We start from the raw sequence: 14,986 nt of genomic DNA, 5'->3' as shown, positions 1-14,986 counted from the left end.
AATAGAAAAAAAGAAATTTTAGTTAATGAATTTGATATTAGCTGTAATGAATCGGTAGGGGCTTCTAACATGGTTCAAGGAACATTAGATCCTTCTAACCCTGTGGTCCAGTAACACAACGTAAATATAATAATGAATTAGATCATGAAATTTAGCTAAATGGTTTCTGTTTGTGGTTTGCCTTATAGTTTTTCTTCAAATCTCGATTTTATTGAATATATTCAACAAATTATAATTCTGCTTATAGAGGTTTTTCAAGAAATACTTTAAATATAATGTTTTTGAATATTACGGTAAATATTGTCAATTTCTTCGTTGTATATTTAGCATATTAGATAGTAGAGTGTCTATAACTTCGGACACGTGTCATAGTGTTAATGGAAATGATTATTCAACTATTACAGCAAATTGGATTGATCATAATTAGAATTTGCAAAAAAAGAATCTTAAATTATAAACAATGTGTAGAGAAAAAAACTGGTGCATATTTAGCTTCAAATATTTTAAGTATTTTTAACTATTACATGCTTATAGATAACGTAATGTCTGTCGCATTAGATAATGCATCTAATAATACAAACGCTGCTAAGATGTTAAAAGTCAGATTATGTCCAATTGACAGCAATGCTTTTCATGTTAGATGTGTTGCACATATATTAAATTTAGTTGTACAAGATGGTATTTCATTATTTGATTGTAGTTGCATGAAAATTGAATATGACGTTGTCTGGATTTTTCATACTAACAAAGCTGCTAGAATTAGGAAATTTAATGAGCGTTGTTTACCATGTGAATTGTCACCTAGAAAAATTTCAAGACATTAAAACAAGGTGAAATTCTTTTTACGAAATGCTTTCAGTTGCTTACAAATATAAAAGCTCCATACAAATGATGTTTAATGCTCATAATGTTGACCCATTAGATAGAATTTGTGATGGAGATTGGGAAGAAACTAAAGAACTGTTACAATTTTTAGGACTTTTTTTATGATGCTACAACTATGTTTTCTGAAATTTATATCCTACTATTTCATCAGTATTAATAAATATTTTTTCTCTTTCAATTCAATTTTCTAAATATTAAAAAATAGATAAATTTAGAGTTGCAATTGAAGGTATGATTGAAAATTTTAAAAAAATATTTTTTTTCTATTCCTCAGATTTATTTAACTGCTACTTTACTTCATCCTGATTATAAATTACGAGGTGTGCAGACACTTGTTGACACTTTTTATGATGAAACTATAGAAATTTTACCGGAAGAAATTTCAACTTGTAAAATGTGTAAGTCTAGCATAAAAGAAGCAAAAATGTTGTTTGAAAAATATAGAACTACGGATAATACTCAAGTAGAAATTGGTCAAACTTCTAATCCTGAGATTGATTGTGAAGTTCGAATTTCAACTTATATGTGAGGTGTTCTTGGTCTTAATTCTACTAATCGTGATGATTTTGAAGAATATCTTAATCAATCTTTAGAAGCATTGGAAATCAAAGATGGCAATGAAGATTTATTAGGATGGTGGAGGAGGAGGAGCGCTGTGTTTTCAATTTTGAGCAGTATGGTTCGTGATGTTCTAGCTATTCAAACTTCATCAGTAACATCGGAGACTGCTTTCAATGCGGCAAGGTAAGTTTCAAATTGGCGATCATAGACATTAATTGGCGGAAGACAGTTTGGAAACAACAGTTTTATTAAGAGACTGGGTCAGTGCCGATAGGAGGAATGATATTTTTCCAAAGTTAAGTTCCAAACAAGCAACTTGGATCAAAACGGCAATTGAATGTAGTGATGATGAATTAGAGTCACAAGAATGTCTAGCAAGTTTGCCAACACCGGAGGATATCACCATCCATATGATATGACAATTAGAATTGAATTTTAAAGGAGAAAACATATATTATTAGATTACATACGAGAACTAATTGAAACAGATACCTTTCTAGAAGGTGGCTGCGTAGAATTAGTTACTCATCTAATATCTATAACAAATATTAGTTCTACATATGAAAACTTATTGAAACAAAACCCTTCCTAAAAAGTGGCTGCGTAGATTAGTTGCTCCACTAATATTTGGTAATTGTAACTTCTAAGTTTTAAGTTGCAATTAGATTTTATTGAATAAATTTGAAGATTTTATTCAATTCTTTTTATACAGTTACTTTCTTGCATTTTAATTTTAATATATACAATTATACATATATATGTAAATATATACTAAACTTAACTTTAAAATACTTAATTTAAAAATTGAAACTTGACATTTGAAATTTCAAGTTTACATTACTTTATAATATTTAAAATACAAATTTGAAATTTGAAATTTAAAACTTGAAATTTGAAATTTGAAACATGAAGCTTGAAATTTGAAGATTGAAACTTGAAATTTGAAAATTTAATTTGAAATTTGAAATTTGAAAGTTAAAAGTTAAATTTAAAATTTATTAGCTAAAAACATATAACTTCGAATACAAATAAATAAGTATTTAAAAAAAAATCTTTCATCCCGCCAAACTCTGTCCCATCCCATATATATTGGAACGGGATGGGACATATTTTTGTCCCCCAATCCCAGTCTTCCCAGTCACCCGACCAGCCAAATCCCCCCATCGTCGTCCCCCGTCCCGTCCCGTCCCGTCCCCTTGCCAGCCTTACCTTTGAGTGAACAATTGTAAAGAAAAGAGAAAGAAAGACCTGAGTGTAGGTTATACAGGTAGAGGTTGTGTCAAAAAATAAGGTCTAATTTGCATATCAGACGGGCTGTTAATCGTAACGTTCTGTAACACTCAAGTTATCAACAAGCTCTTAAAGAAACCCTTGTGACCCAATGGGACTGGAGTAAGCACCATATCGCTGATCTGAACCATAGTAGGAAGCTAACTGAAGAAAATTTTATCATTACTCTTCATCTATTTTACTAACGTGCAGGTGAGTCGACTGGCTAGAGCAAGAAGTAAACTGAAGGAAATTTTAGTTCATCCCCTCTTGACTTTCAATTCAGGTGTCGCGGAACCCCAAGACTATGTAGATCCTCATCCTCCCCAGAGTAGAGAGTGAGTCACAATGGGTTAAATAGTTGGGTTTCTATACAAATCGGATATTTAAAATTAGGAATAAGCTTTAAAATTAGGAATAAGCTATGTAATTCCGAACATGTCATATGTCCCTTTAATAAATTTAAGGACAAATTTGTACTCCCTCCGCCTCAAAAAAAATTACCCTATTTCCTTTTTAGTTTGTTCCAAAAAGAATGACCCCTTTACTTTTTTGGCAACACATTAACTTTAACTTTCCACGGGACATGTTTAAAACCACAAGATTAAAAAGTATTTTATATATATGACATAACTTTAAATTAGAATCACAAAATTAAAAAGTCTTCTTTCTTTTCTTAAACTCCGTTCCAGATCAAACTAGGTCAATCATTTTGAAACGGAGGAAATATTAAACTATAATGAGAGTATTTGAATCCGAAACTTATTTTGACAATAAATATAAACAACAATATATTTCCATTATTTTGTAATAATACGAAACATATTTTGGCCCTTTTTGGGTTCCAAATATTATAGTGCTGGTTGGCACTTCAAGAATATTAGGCTAATCTAAACTTACACGGCCCTGAGGGAGACTCATAATTTAGACGTCGAGAAAAAAAGGATCTAAAGTAGCTTTTAGCAAAGTGAAATAATTTCCATTCACTTAAAGTAAAGAATCCAATACCCAACCCCTCCTTTTAAATATTTTCAACAACATATCTTCATTCTACTCTAAACTGAGAAAAAAATCCAAAGTAGCTTTTAGCAAAGTGAAATAATTTTCATTCACTTAAAGTAAAGAATCCAATAGCCAACCCCTCCTTTTAAATATTTTCAACAACATATCTTCATTCTACTCTAAACTAACATCAGAAAGATTTCCTGCAACTGCCTATTAAGAACTTTGTAACGTAGCAACAACAATGGCCAATGTTAGTACCTTAAAACCATTCGTGTAGTAAAAGGTTTCAGATTTCCAGGTTTTGATCAAATTTCCAATGTTCTGAAATTTATTTTTCATCTGTACATTAGGTTGTTGAGCTTAAAGTTGGTTTGCACTGCGACGAATGCATCAAGAAAATCTTGAAGACGATCAAGAAAATTGAAGGTATGACAAGTATTTCTCTACAACTTCAAATTCCTAAAATTATGTTCCAGAAAATGTAGGATTCTGGACTTTTGATTAATTATTTTTGGATGTGAGCAGATATTGAAACATATGATGTGGATAAACAACTAAACAAGGTAACAGTAACTGGAAATGTGACTAATGAAGAGGTGATCAAAGTTCTTCACAAGATCGGGAAACAAGCAAGCAACTGGGACCAACAATCAAGTTGCTAATCGAATAAGCCCAGAGTGCGCAATACCATCTTGCAATTTTATATTACTATATAATATCAATACTTGTCCTGATTTTATCAATTTTATACTACTAAACAATATTTTTCAAGTATTTCACATTACAGACCAATTAGATCTAATGCATATTTTTCTGTTCTGGCATTTATTGAAAACGCAATTTACAAGAGAAAACAAGTTTTGATGCTAAAATTGAACCTCAAAAGGTTCAAGGAAAGTTAAAACAAGATATTGACGATTAAAAGGGGAACAGAAAAAGTTGAACGCACTATTTACACGATAGATACTAACTGACTCGAATGCTTTGGACTAGTAATTTGCTCTATCTGGGCTGCTGAATATGCCTAGGGCTCACTTTGACGTTCACAATTTTTGGCACTTTCTTTCCGTACTTTGGAATTTCAGCTGTAACTCGTGATTTGTTCCATTCCAACAACCCCAAAGTAATCAATTCCTTCTTATTCTCCTCTTCTAATCACAAAACAAAAATTCAATCAATTGACATGAAAATACTGTTTCTAGTACTAAATGACTAGTAAAATAGGTACTTACTCTTGATGAAATCGGTGTCAGGAAGAAGAGAACAGTAGGTATGGGAGAAATCGTTGTCAGCGTCGGGATCTGAGAAGCATTCACGAAGCCAGTAATGGCGGAACCAAGGAGAAGAGTGAACGAGATCCCACCAGTGATCAGAGAAGTCCTCCACTTGACGATACTCGAAGGGAACAAACATTGGAGCATTAGGATTTAGGGTTGAAGTCGCCATTGTTTTTGATGAACAAATTTCTAGAACAAAAAACAAGTAAGAGTGATGGCTATTATGAGTAGGCTCCACCTATATATATAGTGCATTGTAGTTAATAATTCTTATTTTGTCTTTTTTGAAAGATAGAGATAAGGTTTAATTAAACTTTATCCTATCAAATCCATATATTTTTTTCTTAATTACACCAAAAATTGCTTGTGGTCAAGTGTAATTATGTATTTTAAAAATGAAATTAACAGACGCCGCCCGCGTGTAAGTCGGAGGTGGCACATGGAACGTATGGTGTAATGTAACGTGCCACAGCACGTGACTTTGTTTCAATCTGTTGGCTAGAGCGCAGAAGAGATTACGCGTCATTGTTCTTATCCAATTCACTGACTTTCACCTACAAAATTGCCTTACTACCCAGAAAAGACTATTTTACTCGCAACTTCCATTTTCGCTATTTTTGGTTATAAACTGACAATTCAGCGAGTCCACTCGATTAGTATTAGGTAAATGGGCTATAGATTTTTAAATATTTTAAAAAAATATTATTTGAGTAAAAATTAGAATGAAATTTTACTATATATTTGATCATAATACTTGAGAAATATATTTTATCTTTTTAGAAAAATATGATTTATACCTATAAGTTTTTAAAAATATCAAAACTAACTATAAATTTGTATTACAAGTCAATTGGATGTTCATTGCAACAATAACAAATAGTGTGCATGACACTATAATAATGTGGTAGTTTAGAGTAAGTGTAACAAACATCATTTTATAAATTGTGAACCAATTTTTCATCAACAACCATATTATCATTTCATATTTACTGAATATTTCATCATTACTTTGGTGTTCACGTAAAAATTTATTTAATAAAACATAAACAACTACTACCTCTTTCCCTATTTACTTGTCTATATTTCCTCTTTTAGATGTCCCTATTTACTTGTCCATTTTGACATATCAAGAAAAGACATTTTTTTTCATATTATACCCTCATTTAAACTTCTTCAGAATTTTTATGTTTTAATTCATCCTGTTTGAAAGCATATTTAATGAGGGTAAAATTGTAACTTCACTATGTTAATTATTGTTATCTTAATATGTGTGTCTTTTCTAAAGTGGACAACTAAATAGGGACAAAGCGAGTACTATAAAGGATGTTTTTGTAAAATATAAAAGTTAAAGGTAAATTTTCAATTTTCAAAAGATCTCAAATAATAAGATTTGACCCAAACACTAGAAAAAACTAATATTTGAAAATTTGAAATATTTACCAAAAATATTTGTCAAATAATGACAAATTATATGGATAAATATTATTTGGAAAATCTATAGCCAAACGGGCTGCACCCTTAACAAAGCTAACACACAAAGAAACCAAGTTTCAGTGGAGCGATGAGTGTGAAAGAAGCTTCCAAGAGCTGAAGAGTAAATTAACTTCTAAACCTGTGTTGGTATTTCCAAAAGGTACAGAAGGCTATGTAGTGTACTGTGATGCTTCAGGAGTGGGCTTAGGTTGTGTATTGATGCAGCATGGTAAAGTTATAGCTTATGGCTCAAGGCAGTTGCGGCCACATGAGAAAAATTATTCAACCCATGATCTAGAGCTAGCAGCAGTTGTGTTTGCTTTGAAGATATGGCGTCACTACTTGTATGGAGTTCATGTTAACATATACATTGATCACAAAAGCTTGCAATATATCTTTAAGCAAAAGGACTTAAATCTAAGGCAGCGAAGGTGGCTGAAGCTATTAAAAGATTATGACATTGACATCTTATATCATCCCGGTAAAGCTAATGTAGTAGCTGATGCTTTAAGTCGTAAAATAATGGCAAGCACTTATGGGAAGTCTGTGGAAAGACAAGGAATGACTAAGGATTTGTGCCAACTAGTGAACTTGGGCGTTCGCCTTCTTGAATCTCAAGACGAAGGGGTTATTGTGCAAAATGCGGCAGAATCCTCATTAGTAGTGAAAGTGAACGAGAAGCAGTACACTGATCCAATTCTTTTACAACTTAAAGAGAATGTACTACATGGTATGACAAAGGCATTTGAGCTTAAGAAAGACGGAGTACTTCGATGTTAAAACAGATTGTGTGTACCTAATATAGATGAACTAAGAAAAAGGATCATGATGGAAGCACATAATTCAAGATAATCTGTCCACAGGGGTCAAATAAAATGTATCATGACTTGAAAGAAATGTATTGATGGGGGGACATGAAGAAGAACATTGCAGAATTCGTGGCTCAGTGTCCAAATTGTCAACAGGTAAAAGTAGAACACCAAAAGCCTGAAGGTTACATGCAACGTATAGAACTTCCAATTTGGAAATGGGACATGATCAACATGGATTCTGTCACTGGTTTGCCTCGCTCATTCAGGAAGTTTGACTCCATATGGGTAATAGTTGACAGACTTACCAAAGCAGCGCATTTCTTTCCAGTGAAGACTACTTATACAGCTGAAGAGTATGTGAGGTTGTACATTAAAGATATAGTTCGACTACATGGAGTACCAATCTCTATAATATCTGATAGAGGATCTCAATTCACTGCAAATTTTTGGAAGTCATCTCAAAAGAGTTTGGGAACACAAGTGAATTAAAGTACAACCTTTCATCCTCAAACAGATGGCCAGGCAAAACGTACAATTCAGACACTTAAGGATATGCTGCGAGCTTGTTTATTAGATTTCAAGGGTAGCTGGGATGATCACCTACCACTTATTGAATTTGCTTATAACAATAGCTACCATTCGAGCATTAAAATGGCACCTTATGAAGCTTTATATGGTCGAAAGTGTAGATCACCAATTGGCTGGTTCGAAACAGGTGAAACTGCCTTTTTTGGGTCGGATCTTGTTCATCAAGCTATGGAAAAAGTCAAAGTGATACAACAGCGGCTATAAACAGCTCAAAGTCGACATAAATCATATGCAGATATTAGAAGGAGAGGACTAGAATTGTATATAGGTGATAGGGTGTTCTTTAAGGTGTCTCCAATGAAAGGGGTGATGAGGTTTGGTAAAAAGGAATAGCTGAGTCCACGCTATATAGGGCCATATAAGATTATTAAAAAATTTGGTCAAGTAGCCTATGAGTTAGAGCTACCACAAGAGCTTTCATCAGTTCATCCGGTGTTTCATGTTTCAATGCTACGAAAATGTGTAGGTGACCCATCTCGTATTACTCCTACTGAAGATGTACAGGTTATGTGAGATCTCACTTATGAAGAAGTACCCATTGCTATGTTGGATCGACAAGTTAGGAAATTAAGAAATAAAGAAGTAGCTTCTGTAAAAGTACTATGGAGAAACCAACAAGAAGAAGAAGTTACATGGGAAGCAGAAAAAGCAATGAAACTGAAGTATCCTCACCTTTTCCAGACTGGTGAGAAAGATCAAAATGTTAGTGGAGGCGTTGACAAGTAAGTATAAGTTTATATGTTCAATGTGATTAATAGTAGTACTAACTTAGGCTTGAACTTGTTTGGGCTGAAAAACATTGCTAACATTCGAGGATGAATGTTTTAAGGGGGAAAGAATGTGAAGGCCTGTGTTATGTATATGCTAGTTCTATTCATGTGATACTTGACATAGACTTATAGTGTAGGTGAGGGATCATGTTTCTTATATGGTTATTGTTGGTTTAAACTAGCTCGGAAGGTGATGTAACGTCTTGCACGTTTCAGTATGTGTATTGCAAGTTAACTCTGACGGAAAGCATATAAGTAGATATAGTAAGGTGTAATTGAGCTTAAAAAAGTTTAAGTGCTAAGTTGAAGAACAAGGGATTAACATTCATAAATTGAAATAAAATAATTGAGCTGCTTGCTTGGCTTAATTTAAGCTAGCAGCTGCATCACCTACTTACGCTATAATATAGTTAAAGGGCCAAGTTTGATGGACCAGATTTAGGCTTATATTAATACTGTCACTTGAAGCCCAAACCTATTAAATGAAAATAAAATTTGAAAGAAATCCCAGCAGCAAAATCTGCTATGGCCCAATATGGATAAAGCCCAAGTGAAAGCAACTAGGTGCATCACCTAGTTTGACCTTTTGAGCTGCTTGATGTGCACAAGCATCACCTACTTAAACAATGAGTGGCTGAAAATGTTCCCCATAAAGGAGGTTCTAGAGGATATTTTTGTGGTCATTAAAGCTCTATACATATCCAATATGAGTAGATATTCTTCACCCATTTTAACACATAAAAATAAAATATAACTCCATCTCTCTCTCTCTCTCTCTTTTATCTCAAGGATTAAACCAACAACCTTAAAGTTTTCTAGGGTTCTTGGAGAAACCCTTATGTCTGCAAACCAAGGTAAATGAAAACTCATGGATTTAGCTTAATTCTCCCATTAATGATTAGGAAAACATTGTTATTCATGCTCTAATATAACTACAAAGGCAGAATATTTCCAGCAGCTACTGCTCACTTCCTTAGTTGTTAAAATAACTTTCTTTCTTCTTTGGTTCAAGTGTGAAGGGAAGCTGAAGTTCTAAAAGAATTCAAGTTATAAGGAGAAGTTGCAAAAATTGAGGTAAGGTGACTGCTCCATTTTTGTCTTTTATTATGTATGAGTTAGAGTGAGGAATTAGTGGTGTGCTTTCATGAAGAACTCAAGGGGGTGGTGAGTTCAATACTTGGTTGTATGATGAAGAATACTTGGGGCTGTTTTATGGAAATTACTGTTGGCGCATCTTGGTTGATCTTGAGAAAGGATGTATAATGTATGTGATGGACAGAGAATGAGGGTGTGGTGATACACATTATGTTAAGGGTTGTGTGGGCTCATTATCAGTCAAAGTTAGCTACTGTTTTACAAGGCTCACGGTGTGATAGCTGCTAATTTTAGTTTACTATGACTTAAATTGCAGATTAACACCACAAAGGGGAGGCTGAATCGTGATAGTTTATCAGTCCGAGGATAAGGTATGTAAGGCCATTCGATTCTATATCCCTTTGGCATGAAATCTGACACCTGCAATTAATATCAATGAAGTGAATCTCATAAGTTCTATTCCTAGAAAAGGAAACATAGTGGCAGCGTACTATCTCAAAATTGCTAACAATATTTTTCCCCTTTCTGTAGTGCATAGATCCGTTCACTATTTTATACTTGTGTTATTATCCCCCATGTGCTGGTATAGAAATGGTAATTACAAAAGCAAGTATGTGAATCATCCTCTTTGTTGTTTGAAGTCAATTGTGTCATTAATCTCTTAAAGTAATATGTTGATGTTACATAGCTCCTTATGTCATTGTTATTTCCTTGAAGTATGATTTTCATGTCTTCTATTACTGGTCGTACTTCCATATCTCCAAAATGATTGTGACCACCAAAATAACATCTCAAAAGAGTTATGAACTGAAAAACAACGATCTCAAAGATTGAAGAATCTAAGTGAAGAAATCTATATAATTACGGGTGGTAGCCCAGGGGCGAAAGTCTAGAATGGGTCGATCCCAACTGGTACATAAGGGTGGCAGCTCAGGGGCGAAAGCCTAGCATGGGATCCCTATTGGTATAAAAGGGTGGCAGCTCAGGGGCGAAAACCTAGTATGGGCCGGTCCCAAGTTGTGTAATTATGAGGACCGCATCTCAGAGGCTAATACGCCTAGCATGGGTCATCCTCTTCTACCACTGATCAGCTGGTCACTTGTATCACATGCCCTACAAAGATTATAACATACAGAAAAGTAAAGAAAAGAATGTAACTTACTTTATCCCACAAGAGTAAGCAAATGTGTTCTTCTCTCCTAAGCTATGCACTCATATAATGCTATTTGATTTCATTTGAGCTCTCGATAACATATTCTATTGCCTTACACATTCAGTATATTTTTTACGTACTGACGTCCCTCGCGGGGGACACTGTATTTCATGTTGCAGGCACATGTATTCTAGCTAGTAGACCTCCTCAGTAGGAGCACACGAAACTCTGCTATTTTTGGGTAAGCTCCAAGTTGATATGGAGCTTTATTGAGTCTTTGGTAAATCCATTTTGGTATTGTATCGTAGTTAAGAATCAATGGTGTAACATATGATAGTGTAGACCCCGGATCAATTAACGCATATACAATATGTGAAATATGGAAAATATACCCGTAACCACATCCGGTGAGGCTTCTGAATTTTGTCGATCCCCTAGTGCATATGTGCGATTCTAACCTCCACTATAACTAGCTGCTCCCCTAGATCCTCTACCACGACCTGTAGGCATATGTAGTCCACTACCTAAAGAAGGGGATGATGAGGTCGACATAACAACTGATCTAGTTGGTTGTGCAATGCCACCCACTCCCCTATGAGGGCAGTTTCTCATCATATGCCCTGGTGTGTCACACCAAAAATAAACATCCATCCCAAACCTGCATGCACCTAGATGATTCCTTCCACATTGTTTACAAGGCTGTTGTGGAGGCCTTGATTGGCTCGTACTTCCCTGCTCTTGATGACTTGCTATTTGTGAGCCTTGTCTTTCAATTCTTTGCCCAAACTGATTGCCCCTAAACCCTTAGAACGATGGTGGAGCACTAGCTGTAGAGTAGAAAGATGATGTCCTAGGTGGTCTATTAGAGAACCGAGGCCTAAACTCACCTTGGGATGGTGTAAACTGCCCCATGGATCTGGCCCTCTTAGAATGCCCTGTTTCCGACTCTTGCGCCCTTCTTCTTTGCCTTTGATCCTCCAACTTTTGCGCAAAAGTCTGCATCCTTGCTATATCCATATCTTTATTCAACGAAGAAATTGTACAGTTTCTAACCAGATATAAATCTAATCTATCCACAAATTGATGAACTCTATCCTCTATAGTAGCTACTACATTAGGAGCATACCTGGCCAAGGAATTAAATTTGAGACTATACTCTCTCACACTCATATTTCCTTGGTGGAGATTTAAGAACTGATCTGCACGGGCTTCTAAGATCTCCAATGGCAGATAATGATCAAGGAATGCCCTTTTGAACTCTTTTCACATAGCTGAAGGTGCATTTGTTCCCCTAGATTGCTTCCAAGCTTCATACCACAATATAGCCACACCCTTTAATCTGTATGCAGCTAGCTCAAGTGCTTTTTTTATCACTTACATGCATAATATCCAAAGTGAGTTTGATTTGATCAATAAAGTCTTGCGGATCTTTATTAGGATCTGACCCGGTAAATGATAGAGGGTCCAAGTTAAGAAAATCACGTATCCGTGTTCCAGCTGATCCATCTACACCACTAGTACCTGCAACTGGACCTTCTTGCCTTTGGCCATGACCAGTAACTATAGTAGTCAATAATTGGACTACATTCCTCAAATCTTGCTCGGTAGCATTGATAGGGGTTTCTAAGGTTCATCTTCCCTCCTTAGTTCTGAAAGGAAGATGGTTAACTCGTAGTGATATCCATTATTGTGCAGCAAGGTATGTAAGACTATTCGATTTCCTATTTCCTTGGCATGATTCCAACAAGATGGTTAACTCGTAGTGATATCCATTATTGTGCAGCAAGGTATGTAAGACTATTCGATTTCCTATTTCCTTGGCATGATTCCAACACTTTTAAGCTTTCTAAGTGCTCTTGATAGTGACTGATCCATAAATGCAGTTCGTACTCCCTTGAGAAGTAAAGTGAGGACTCTACCATGAGTTTGTTACTTAATGTGCGTTTTTTCTCTACCAAGTGTTAGCATGCAAGGTTTAAACTTGTCTCATTGTCAAAGTACCCCTGACACGTATTTCCCTTATATATGTCAAAGTGATCCTAGATTACACATGGTACATATGTTTATAGGATGGATACACGATCTGCCCATATCTTTCCAACTTGCTTCAATAGTATATTCCATCATATATGTCATCTTTTCACATGTTCATGTGTTCCCTTTATTGATTATTACTCCCATTGTTTAGACTATTATGTTGCCTTACAAAATGTCTAATTGCTCTATTGTACATTTATATGGATGTACTTACTTGAAATATGTATCCATCCGTAAGTTGAATTTGTCCACATTCTTCCTTGGTTCCACATTCATATATACCTTGTCTTTGATATTAGTTGGTCAGTATTTAGCTATCATATAGAGTTCAAATCTCTTGGATGAAAGTTATATGTCTTCACTCCGTATGTGCTTCAATTTGAGATGTCAAAAATGTGTACTGAGTCATAGAAGAAGTACTGTTGGTGTCACATTTGCTTTCCACGTCATTGCCATTATCGTTAGTCCATATTCGTATGTCTTCTACTGCTAGTTCATAGTTCCAAATCTCAACAATGATTATAACCACCAAAACATCAATCCCAAATGAGTTACTATCAACAAAAGAACAATCTCAAAAGAGTTATGATTATCTAAAGTACACAGTCTCAAAAGAGTTATGAACATCAAAGCAACAATCTCAAAGATTTAAACATAGTTCTTCCCATCCATTTTCCCCTAATCATTTTTATAAGGTCCTCCAAAACCCCTCGGCTTTACCACGTCTAGAAAACACTATTAAAGAAATGGCAGGAAGTAAGCTCATGCAACACTCAATTAAGTGGTTTATCACTACACTTTCAATGTTCTATCCTCTAACCAGTTTTCATGACTTCTCTACATATCCTGCCAGACCCTCTTATTTATATGATACACAAAACAGTCCCTAAGCTTCACAATGTGGAAATAGCTATATGAACTCATGACTTCCGATCAACATCCTGTGAATTCCAACTAACATTTAGATTCTCAAAACAAGCTCACAATCAAAATTTAAGGGGACTCCACTCCATGTATGTCCCAACAAGCACCTCCTTCCTGAACATTCACCAAGCTCACACCATACAGAGGCAACACTCAACAGTTCATTAACACATGCAAGCTTTTATAAATAATGCAAGAACAAGAGAGGGATGGAAATTTCCATAGCTTACCTTGCTAGAGAGAAACCTCACTTGTCAAGACTTGGATTCTTCAAGGTTTAGGTTGTCCTCTCTAACTTACCTTGATGTTAAATCAGATTATTCACTTGAATTCCTTAAGGTGGGAGATGTTCTACCAGCTTGTACTTTAAAAATACATGTTTTCTTCAGATTCTAATGGTGAAGCTGTAGAACAGAACTCTTGGAGCTTCCATGGCTTTCCTTGGGAGTAATTTCGGGTGAATAAGTTATATGAAAGAGATATGATAAGCTTGATGCTTTAGAGGCCATTTTGGACGTTTTTTCTTTAATAAATTGGGAAATAATATGGTCCTTTACTTTAAGCAAGAAGGTGCATCACCTCCTTAGTTTCTGCCATATGTTTTTAAGTAGTTGCATCAGCTACTTGCTCTTTTCACTTAAATTCAGTCCACTTATTCTAAGTAGGTGCACCACCTACTAGCTCCGTTAAAATTCAGTCCACTAATTCTAAGTAGGTGCATTCACCTACTTGCTCCTTTTAACTTAAAATTCAGTCCACTAATTCTAAGTAGGTGCATCACCTACTTGCCCCTTTTCACTTAAAATGCAGTCCACTCATTCTAAGTAGGTGCATCACCTACTTGTCACATACTAGCATAGTTTAGTCAAGCAAGCACCTCAATTATTTTACACCATGTTCCCCATCCTAAATTCTTTACAAGACCGTAACACTAAATACACACTTGATCACTTTGACTTTTATATCGAATACCACCTTTAATATCCCGAGTTTGAGTTGTTTTTTAAGTAGCAGTATACAAGGTGATCGAATCAAATATAGATTGATTAAAAATGAATAGAGTAATCAATTTGGTTCATATTTAAATTGAATAAAAACACTTAACCCACTCACCTCCCACCCCATCCCACCACCACC

At 35.0% G+C, this 14,986-nt stretch overlaps 2 protein-coding genes and 1 long non-coding RNA gene across 4 annotated transcripts; 2 read left to right on the top strand and 1 right to left on the bottom strand.

Annotated features, from left to right (window-relative positions):
- The first annotated feature begins 3,720 nt into the window (after positions 1-3,720).
- LOC107021369 (copper transport protein CCH) lies at positions 3,721-5,487 on the top strand. Its single transcript, XM_015222015.2, has 4 exons — positions 3,721-3,970; positions 4,071-4,146; positions 4,246-4,397; positions 4,974-5,487. The coding sequence occupies exons 1-3, from the start codon at positions 3,962-3,964 to the stop codon at positions 4,380-4,382; spliced, it is 222 nt and encodes a 73-aa protein (XP_015077501.1). The 5' UTR covers positions 3,721-3,961; the 3' UTR covers positions 4,383-4,397; positions 4,974-5,487.
- LOC107021368 (polyadenylate-binding protein-interacting protein 2-like) lies at positions 4,513-5,204 on the bottom strand. 2 transcript variants are annotated; one of them, XM_015222013.2, is made up of 2 exons: positions 4,953-5,204; positions 4,513-4,871 (listed from the first exon to the last, which is right to left on the bottom strand). In XM_015222013.2, exons 1-2 carry the CDS (start codon positions 5,164-5,166, stop codon positions 4,723-4,725), a joined length of 363 nt encoding a protein of 120 aa, XP_015077499.1. In that variant the 5' UTR covers positions 5,167-5,204; the 3' UTR covers positions 4,513-4,722. The 2 variants fall into 2 exon arrangements, with proteins under 2 accessions (XP_015077499.1, XP_015077500.1); XM_015222014.2 differs by having other exon boundaries at positions 4,513-4,868.
- A 3,966-nt stretch (positions 5,488-9,453) lies between the features above and the next one.
- Positions 9,454-14,986, top strand: LOC114077549. The gene is made up of 3 exons (XR_003578869.1): positions 9,454-9,714; positions 10,052-10,106; positions 11,068-14,986. It is a non-coding gene; the product is annotated as an uncharacterized LOC114077549 (long non-coding RNA).

The sequence above is a fragment of the Solanum pennellii genome, chromosome 6 (genome assembly GCF_001406875.1).
Source record: "Solanum pennellii chromosome 6, SPENNV200".
Lineage (NCBI taxonomy): Eukaryota > Viridiplantae > Streptophyta > Magnoliopsida > Solanales > Solanaceae > Solanum > Solanum pennellii.
This window is presented reverse-complemented; position numbering and strand designations above follow the sequence as displayed.